This window comes from Hakea prostrata, chromosome 10 (genome assembly GCF_041222555.1).
Source record: "Hakea prostrata isolate BN-2017 chromosome 10, UWA_Hpros_2, whole genome shotgun sequence".
Lineage (NCBI taxonomy): Eukaryota > Viridiplantae > Streptophyta > Magnoliopsida > Proteales > Proteaceae > Hakea > Hakea prostrata.
Genome location: NC_142609.1, coordinates 41,925,850 through 41,936,061, shown reverse-complemented (window position 1 = coordinate 41,936,061; position 10,212 = coordinate 41,925,850). Strand labels below are relative to the sequence as shown.

At 39.1% G+C, this 10,212-nt stretch overlaps 2 protein-coding genes across 4 annotated transcripts; one reads left to right on the top strand and one right to left on the bottom strand.

The window, feature by feature from the left end:
- The first annotated feature begins 475 nt into the window (after positions 1-475).
- On the top strand, positions 476-2,891 carry LOC149003088 (uncharacterized). The gene has a single exon (XM_089138178.1). The coding sequence runs from the start codon at positions 856-858 to the stop codon at positions 1,798-1,800; it is 945 nt and encodes a 314-aa protein (XP_088994304.1). The 5' UTR covers positions 476-855; the 3' UTR covers positions 1,801-2,891.
- Positions 2,892-2,931: 40 nt separating this feature from the next.
- LOC149003087 (protein transport protein sft2-like) lies at positions 2,932-8,723 on the bottom strand. 3 transcript variants are annotated; one of them, XM_089138180.1, is made up of 4 exons: positions 8,351-8,723; positions 4,267-4,534; positions 4,048-4,152; positions 2,932-3,305 (listed from the first exon to the last, which is right to left on the bottom strand). In XM_089138180.1, the coding sequence occupies exons 1-4, from the start codon at positions 8,536-8,538 to the stop codon at positions 3,186-3,188; spliced, it is 681 nt and encodes a 226-aa protein (XP_088994306.1). In that variant the 5' UTR covers positions 8,539-8,723; the 3' UTR covers positions 2,932-3,185. The 3 variants fall into 3 exon arrangements, with proteins under 3 accessions (XP_088994306.1, XP_088994307.1, XP_088994305.1); XM_089138181.1 differs by having other exon boundaries at positions 2,938-3,296; XM_089138179.1 differs by lacking the exon at positions 2,932-3,305 and having other exon boundaries at positions 3,398-4,152.
- Positions 8,724-10,212: the final 1,489 nt, after the last annotated feature.

Sequence of the window (10,212 nt, the reverse complement as noted above, 5' to 3'; positions counted from 1 at the left end):
GCTTGAGAAGCTAAGATCAGACTTCGATTGAGTTTCCGACAGGGTGGGGCCGGTGATGGGTGATTTCCTGTAAGGTTAAAAAAAGAAATGGGTGAAGAAATCCGTTCACCTACCTACATGAAGGGTATTTTGATAATTTTTTCTTTAAATTTCATGAGAAGGTATTATGATTACTTAACAATATGAGTTAAGTGGGCACTAACCCTAACTATTATGTTATAAATCACATGCATTTTTCTTTTTTTCAAAAAGTTGAAGCCCATTTTAAGTGAGTCAAACGTGAAAGACACAACATTTAAACAAGAAGCAGCCATGTGGTTTAAAATTGGGAGAAAAAACTGTTTAGCGTGATAAGGGTTGAAGACTAGTTTTTATTTTTTTTATTATTATTATTTTTTGTCGGTATAAGCGTGTGAACACTAAAATTAAAAAGGAAGTCAAATGACGTTTAGTCATTCCAAGCCCTTCAGCCTCGGGCAGCTTCTGTTGCCAATCTAAGGAGGAGAGCCTTTCTCCTCTGCAACCAGCCTGTCCTCCTTTGTTCCTCCAAATCTCCATCGTTCCACAAAACTTATCGCTTCCACTCTCCGGCTGATCTCCGATCTTTTCGACGTCGACGACGGCGGGGGAAGAAGAAAAACAACATCGTCAATTTGGTTCCGCCATTATCCATAAACTTGGGAGCTACCGACCATTCACAGATTTTAGCTGAAGTTTTCATGGTCGCAACAGAGCTCCATGTCTCCACCCAAAAAGGGTTAGAAATTCGAGTTGGTTGCATCTTCTACGGAGAAATTGATGGATCAGGTATGCCGACCTCAATGTAGAAATTGATGATTTCGCTAAACCAGAGACATGTACACTAAACATCCTTCTGGACGTCCCCAGAAACAACGTCGAGCTTCAGGAGAGAAATTCAAAGATGACCCATACACGAACAAGTCTGCTACGCAATGCACGGTTATGTATATCTATCAGACCAAAATTGCTGGGTTTTGTCGTATTGTTACTGTTTTATGGTGCAAGAGCCTGCTCAACGTTTCCATAAACATCTCAGTAGAAAATCCTGGTAGTGAAAACCCATTCAGTTGCAAGATTGACTTAAAGCCATGGGTTTTCTGGAGCAAGAAAGGGCTTAAATCCTTCTCTGTAAATGGAAAGCGAGTGGATGTATTTTGGGATCTCCGTTCTGCGAAATTCTCAGGTTGCCCTGAACCGCTTGGGGATTATTATGTTGCTTTGGTGTCTGATGAGGAAGTGGTATTGTTGTTAGGAGCATGTAAGAATGAGGCTTATAAGAGAACCAAGTCAAAACCATCAACCATAGAAGCTGTATTAATGTGCAAGCGAGAGAATATTATAGGTAAGAAATGCTTTTCCACTAGGACTAGGTTTGATGAGAAGGATAAAGAATATGAAATTGTTGTGGAGAACTCCTTTACTGGGGCCAGAGAACCTGAAATGTGGATTAGTATAGATGGGATAGTATTGATACATGTGAAGAACCTGCAATGGAAATTCAGGGGGAATCAGACTGTTTTAGTGAACAAGACTCCAGTGAAGGTCTTCTGGGATGTGCATGATTGGTTGTTCAGTAGCCAGGGTTTGGGACAGGGCATATTCTTATTCAAACCAGGTGCACAGGAATATGTATCAGATGTGGAGAAAGAAGGTAGTAGCCGCAGCTGTGATGGTGATGGTGATGGTGATGGCGATAGTGCGAGTGGGAAATTCTCGACGCAGAGTCATTCGACATCGCCGGATTTTTGCCTCTTCTTATATGCATGGAAACTTGGATGAGACAGGACTGGTTATTGGTTGAGCAACTCAGGAGCTTGGCCTGGCCAGAAAGGGGTATCTTTTGCTAGCCTTTTCGATTTTGAAGGTTAGTATATTGATCATCATCAACAAAGTTACATACTTTGAGAGGCCTGAAACATATAATTTCTTGTTTTGATCCCAAAAAAAGAAAGGATTTTGCTTGTAAATCAGTTAGTTCTAATATTGTGTAACTTACTAATTCAGATTTTTGATGAGGTTCATCTGTGGATTTTGGATGTGTCATCTGTACATTTGTAAGCTGTAACCTCTCAAACTCTTGTCCAATTTTTTCGTTTTTGGAAGCAAAACAAAGAAAAAGACATGTTGATACCAAAACAAAGAAAAAGACATTGATACCAAAGCTTTCTTCACCTTCTTTTTCTCATTTCATATGATAATATCATCACCAATTGTGTCAGAACAGCAACAGGTGCTTTTATTTCATGCCAAGATCCCGGGAGTAGGAATTAAGGACTCACCAATCTAACTAAGGCAATCCATTGACACCTGAAAGGGTAGAGCTCATTGGTAAGGACTAACACTTCATAATTAAGAGAGAATCCTATCTCCAATGCCAGGGATGAAGGAGATGGACCAGTCTCATATGCCACGAGTTTGAGTAAAATAAATTAACCCTGTCTCATCATTTCAAATTCTTATTGACCAACAACCCCTTGGTCCCAGAAGCCTTAAATACCGAGTAAACATGAGGCTCAGAGGGGTCACCCCTTGACTTCCATTTCCAGGTACAAACTATAGCTTACTAATAGATAGAGTTCATACATATATTTCTGGGAAAATTCAGCAACACTGCAAGATATATGGTGAAAAGCAGGATAAATAATTGGAGGATTAAGGATCCTGTTCAAAATCTGTGGGACAACACAGCCAACAAAAGAATTGCTTTACTTTTATCGGCAGGTTAATAAACAGTGCTTGCTGCTGAGAATGGAAGTACTGGTGCTACAGTGTTTAAGACCATTTTAGGTCAGCCAATGGCATATCCATTATGAAGGATGTGGGAAGGCATCAATTAACCATCAAGCTTCAAAGGAGGTCTTAACAATTCATAGCACTCAGATTTTCGATTGTCAAAACTTCTTTGTAGAATCCAATGGGTCAAAAAGTCAAGAAGTTTTTAATGCTGGTTTATCCAAGTTCTTTGTGCATCACAGAAATAGTATGGAAAAAAGGCAAAAAAACAGCTTCGGTGAATTAATCGTATGGAACTGCAATTTTCTTTTTCAGTTGGATCCAAGGCATACATAATTTCTCTCTCAGAACATAAACTCTCACAAACAGGTATCCATAGGATAAAGTAATACAGTTCCATGTTCTTCTTTGTGTCATTTTTGTCATATTTATCACCTTCCAAAACACTTCAGTATTGAAGACATGAGAGCTGACGTAAGGAACTTTAGCCCAGCAGAGCCTCCAGGGAAGTAGGAAATGGCATAGTATAATAGTCCAAGTACCTGGTCAAGCTTAAGCAACCATCAGCTCTCATATGAAATTGGCTATGTATAATAAAGTTCCAACAAGTTTGTGGATAAGGAGAAGGTAAACGAAAAAAAAGAAAAGGAGGGCTGGGGTGGGGTGGCATAATTGAATGGTACAAAGCTAGTAGAAAGCAATTATTAAACAGACAGAATGTGCACTATAAATGCAACTCCTCCTTACTTTATGTGCACTATAAATGCAATTCCTCCTTACTTTGCTTGCTTTACCTTACTACCGTGTAACTTCCCAAGTCCAGAATGAATATCCCTAGATGAAGTTCAGTTAGGTGTCTGCATGGTTTTGGTATCCATTTGGAGCATTATTTTTCCAAAGACCAATTTACACTTTCAAGATAACAAATTTGTTGCAAGGCAGAGACCGGTGCAGAATGGTAAGGTTACTCCTTTGCAATCTAGCGGTAAAGCTGTGTACATTATGAAACTTCCCAGGCCCCAGAGGCAGGAGCCTCATGGGTAAGCAATTTAGATGAGATAATTGTGACATTTCTCAGAAGGTATATACAGAAAATGAGAAAATATTCAGCTTCCATTGAATGTAGTAACTCAATATTGAACAAAATGAGGAAAGTCCCAAATTTTTGCTTTCCTTGATAAAAAGAAACCAAATTGCTCGCCAAATATTACAACAAAAAAAGAAAAAGAAAAGGAAGGCTAGAAAGAAAGGTATTTGATAAGAAGATAAGACAGAAAGAAAGGTATTTGGTACCTGTAGAACTGAGAAAAGCACAGAAAGAACATAACTGTGAAGCACCATGGAAACATAGAGGGTACCCACCATGCTGGCAATGAATCCCAATGTAAGAGGAAGTCTCTGTTAGAGTAAGTATCCAGCATGAGAAAGAGAACTGAGCTGATATTACCTTCTAAGGAATAATTGAAAAATGTTCCCAAGTTATACAAAAAGAAAAAAGAAAAAATTAAATACCTCTTTTGATGACATGTGTGCAAGCTGATTTTTGGGACCTTTCAGGGCAAAGAAAGATCCAATAATGAAAGCACATCCAATGGTAAAGCAGATAGCAAATTTCTGAGGCATCAGCACCATGACTGGAAGGAACATGGTAAATGCGATGAATATGAAGAACACTCCAGTAGCCAGTAGTAAACCAAAGTACATGAGGGATTTTCCAGAAGGGACATTGCTGGTGGCAGACTGAAAGTTCCCTGGCAAATCTCTCACCCCTTTCGAAACCCTAGAAATATCATAATGGGGAAATTTAGCTAGTATTCCAGATAAAGAGAAATAAAAAATGGATACTGGATGGTATTTCAATTTTTTAAAGCAGAAGATCTGCATGTATGCTCTCAGCCAATTTTGCAGAGGGAGGAGAATATATCTAACTTACCTATACTATTATGAGACAAGTCAGACCCTAAACCACGGCAACCCTATGCCACCATTCTGCTCTACCATTATAAGCAATTCAGTATTGGATAATGAATAAGAAGCAAAGCATAAAACCCACCTTCCTTCTACCTCAAGATCCAATCCAAAGAACTCACATGCAGACCAGAATAAACCATTCTCCATAAACCAATAAATTACCAATGGAAAATCAAAACTTCCACATAAAAATTTTAGAGTGCAGAACCATGTTCATATCTATCCGTAAAATTCCATGAATATTTTTTGAGCATCAGTCTTTACTTGTAATCTAGATTCTGCTGCTAATTGATCCTTAAGAACCATCCATTACACCAAAAGACAGAATTTAAACTTCTTGTTCACAAGAAAACACAGATGTTAAGTAAGACAAACTTCTATATACCTCAAACATAAATCGAGCAAAAGTTACAGTTCATATCCATCCATAAAATTCCACCAATATTTTGTGACATTAATCCTTGTAATCTGATTTATGTTTCTTAGATCCTTTAGAGTTTAGGACTTTCCATTGCACCAAAGAGGCGGATTAGATCCTGCTGACCAAAAGCTTATTGTTCATGACAAAACACAGAGTGGACTATCTACCACAAACAGCTGTGCAGCACATCCAGCAGAAATCTCAAACAAAATGATCCACTGTGTGTGACACATCCCTGCATCACAAGCATCGCTCATTTCTGCAGTATGCCGGAATTTGGTTGTAATAAAATCAACTTAACTTAAGAGTTCCAAGGCATCATCTTCCTCCTTGAGGTCTGTCCTAAGGCACATACTGCCAAAACCTGACCATCTTGACCTCCAAATTTTATAATTTTCATCTTTCCTAATTATCCCATTGGACCCATTCTATGATTCTAAATGTCCCCTTTACCCCCATAAAAGATGGAAAATACCTGAAAAACTGCACTCAGAAATAACATATGGTGCTTCTTTTGGTGTCGAAGTGTCAGCAAGGAGTCAAAAAAGTTGGCCACCACCAACTTATGTTTCCAGGCAGAAATTTTAAATCAAAACAACTTCTCCAACTTTAGGGCAAGAGCTAATACCTCCTTGCTTTCAGCCTAGTAGCCAAAGGCTGTCTTCTCCCCCCTCCCCCCCCTTCTCCCCCTTGTACATTTTTCCCCTTCAAAAAACTTTCCAAGAAAAGCTTGAGCTCAAGAGAGAGCAAGTTGGTGGTGATAAGAACATCAGTATTGATACTAAGGAGGCAAGGGACATGGCCACGATGAGGTCAAGATAGGAGGATTTCCTGATATCTATAAATGGTTGTTTCACTCAGTCACACATCCAAAACCCAGATTTTCAGGCCGGGATTCATGCACCAGTTGAAGATGAAAACGAAGGATGGGGAACAGCTAAATTATAGGATTGAGGACAGGATCTATCATTTTGCAGCTATAGTTGATGGTTGACATTAACAACATGTTGGATCTCGATACCTTTGTCAAGAATCAAGATACTAGAAGAATATAATTCATGTTGTGAACCCTAACAGGAAACCACTGAGCTCAATGCCAATGCTTCCCTCAAAGGATCTGGTATTAGTGAGATGGAACGGAACATGGTTTTTGTTTCAATGGACTCCTGTGTTTATATTTCTTAATACAGGGATACTTTTTCTGAAATTAGTAGCTTGCATATGATCTAGGGGAGAACTAGAACATTTACATCAGTAAGAAAAGAAAGAATTATCTCAGTTACTTTGGGAAGACCAGGAGTAGGGATAACAAGGAGGGTCTGCACTTAAATAATGTATGAGAATCCCCTATTCAGGGAGTGTGTCAGAAGATGGTGCACATCCGAGCATTTTTGGCCCCATTTACATATGGGACGCAATACATCAGCACTTGACTTAGTCTAAAAGGGTCAGTGCTGTCACTAACCATGGAGCTCATGTTTCGATGCAGATACCTATGTAGAATTAGAGGTGAGTGGACATCGAAAAAACCCATCCCGTTTCTGTTATGTAAGCAGCTATTATGCAAAAATTCACAATAAGGAAAATGGGTTGACATGTAGGCTCATGTGGACCAACAAGCAAAATGTCAAGCATGGGAGGATCTGGGGGACTGCCCCCTAATAATTTTATTTTTGTATATATTATTTGGGAAAGCATTCTTTGAGCAAAGTGGGGAAGGCTGGAACCAAGACCCCCTCAAAAGAATTTTTAAGGTTTATTCAATGGGAGAATGTTTCTAATCTGGGGGCATAACCTCTGCTAGCACTCTCCTCTCTATTTCCATTCCTCACTCCACCCTCCACTTTGGGATGACCACTCTTCCCCCGTGATTAAATTGATCTGAGGGGGAGTGCTCATTGGCTCTTGCCTGGCCGCAATTTGCATTGCCTCCGCTAACTAGGCAGGATTCACCCTCTCCTTATCTAATATGTGGGAGGTAGAACTGATTACCATGAGTTACTTCCCTCAAGTCAAAAAACCCAAACATTCCAGTTTCAATTGCACTTGGAGTACCAAGTCTGCCTCTTTATTAAAGGGTGTACCTGGTGATGCAGAAATACAGCCTTGGGCAAGCCCAAACTGAACCTGGGTTTCCAAACAGCGATAATCTGGATCAGTTCAAGTCATGGGGCTAGTAGGATTTCAGGAAATATATTATTCGGGGAATCATGTCTTTGCTTTAGTTTATTTTATTTTAAAAGTTATATCCGTACAATATTTAGCTTCTAATTATTCTTGCTCTTCCTCAATTCAGCATTACCCAGTACATAAAGTTCTCACCAATGCCCTGTCAGTTTGGGGACTTGAACACATGGGCACTTAGTCACAATGGGGAACCTTTATCCATACACAAGGCCAATCCTTTGCCCACCCTTGTTTCATATTATACAGTATATCATTCAGATAATAGCTAATTACATTGTATGTTTATTCATTGCCTTTGTAGATGTGTGTTGAGTTTAATTACGATGGCACACATATAGTAGTCCTAACAGTAACATACTTTAGATGACATCTTATACAATACAAGCTATTGATCTACAATAAATTGGATCGTTTTGGTAGAAAGATTGGCTCACAACATATTACATACATAATAGTTCTAGTGTCTATTTAGTTTTTGCATACCATTTCCAATGCCAAGCTTGTATTCTGTCTCACTTCATCGAATAAAACTCCTTGCAAAAAATATTGAAGTCTATTGAACAATGGGTTGATTCAAAGAATCAAAATTCAAATTAAATGATCAACCCACTGTGGCGTACTGGGTATAACAACAACGCAACATGGAAAATACTGAAGACGTATTCCAGGATCTAAATGAAAAAAAAAAAAAAAAAGAAGAAGAAGAAGAAAGAAAGAAAGAAAAGAAAAGAAAAAATCTCCTCAATGCTGAAATCATCTGAATTCAACTCGACATAAACAATATAACAACATCGAAATTCCAATGTGGCAAATAGCAGAGTATATTCTAATGGAGAAGCAATAAAAATGTGAAGATAATCTAGAGAAAAAGCAAATAAAGGCCAGCAGGAATTCAAAAAGACCCAAGCGGTAAAGTGAGACGGAGTAGTATTTTAAAACCCTGACAAGAGAGAAGTAGAGCAAAGAACAAGAACTTAAAAGCCAAAATTTCAGCAGTTGTTGAAGATTCAAGCTTACACATTAAAGGTTCCAGCGACCTTGTCGTTGGCAGTCCGTACAGCGGCTTCGAGGTCTATACCTAAGCTAGAATCTTCTGAAGCTTTGGATGCCGCGTACGAATTCCAGTCGGCGAGCAGAGACGACGATTGTTGCTGATCGGCGTTAGTGGGTCCTCCCATGAACCAAGCTTGCGCAGTATTCCTCATGACTCCAAGAAGAACAATGAACGTAGCCGATTCGTAGCTCCGAAAATGGAATTTGAAAAATGCTCCAACTCGAAATTCGGGGATCTGTCACTTTCGATCTACTGGGTTTCAAGATTTAAGAATAACTTCCCTCTCTGGAGAGTAGTCGAAGATGTCGCTTTAGCTTATTGAGTCGGAATGTTAAAACTAGGAGCTAAACGTGCGCACCAGAGGCACATGGGTGACAGAATCCAAATAAGGTAATAGAATTTAGATGTACCGGCCGAATCATGATTCGCAGGTTACATGATTTAGCGATGTGTGGTTCGGTGTGCTCTCGACCGCCTTACTCCAAATTAGGGGTGTCAACGGTTCAGGTTGGGCAGGTTTCGGGCTGAAAAACACTCAGCCAAACACGGCTCATTAAGAAAATAATGGTTTCGGGCCGGTGCGATTTGGGTTTAGGTTGACTAACGGTTTGGGCTAACAATTTAAAATTGGGTTTACTAACGGTTTGGTTTCGGGTTTACTAGCGGTATGTTTAGAGTACTTTGTTGATGTGTGGAATTTATCAAGAGCATGTAAACACATATAAACATTAAGTTCTCTCCAAGTCTCTTGTGTTCGGTGTTCAAACCAAAAACTTTTTTCTACAAATAAGTAGAAGTTATAGAACTAATATATACAAATGAAAGCTGACATCTTGATGAATTTTAGTGGGTTGTCTCTGCTTATTATCCTCCCTTTTCTTAACACTTGTAAAAATGGATCAAAATAAAGCATTTAAAGATTTTCAAATGATAATACAATTGCTAAATATTCACTAAACCCATCTTTCAAATGGCAAAGGTTTTGACGGCTTGTTGTTTGCATGTTCCAAAGCAAAACAATTAAGGAAAATAAATGAACACTTGGGGGTTTTCTTGTCTTTTACATTTAAATTTAATTTATTTATAACGGGTTTAACGGGTTGGTTCAAGTTCAGGCTAGTTTTGGGCCAAACGGTTCGGGCTAGCGGACCACACGGGCTGGCCCAGCCCAGCCCAAACCATTGCGGGCTGAAGTTGTTTAGCCCAAACACAGCTGAAGTTGTTTAATCCAAACACAGCCCATTAAGCTTCGATTCAGGCTGGTCCGGGCTATAACGGGCCGGTTTGGTCCGGTTTTAACTGTTCAGGTTAGGTTTTGACACCCTTACTTCAAATTATGTGGGGTCTTCAAGTATAAAATATTAAAATATTAAAAAAAAAATCTATCACCTTAATCTTGTAATTGTAATTTGTGGTCAACAGTCATAAGGGAGCACAAAATGCTCCTCAATCGGAGAGACGATCTGAACTCTACATCATGATTCGTCTAAGTGGATAAGAGGATGTAAGCCACGTAGGGCATTCATGTTATCCTTTGGATAGAGATAGACTAGTTTACATGCACCACCTCAACTACATCTGATAGCTTTTATATTTCATCTAAAGATACTAGACCACCACGGAGAGTAGAACCCATTGTTTTCTTTCTTTTTGGTCAAGGAACCGATGATCTCTTCATTAAGAGTAAGGGATATTGGTCGGTCATTGCCAAATGTCAACTGAGCAACCCTATTTCCTACCTTCAGCAGCAGACACTTGATCTAGTTGCATCCACTAAGCACTCATTGATGGTATTATGTTTTAAACAAAACAATCCAATGGTCAA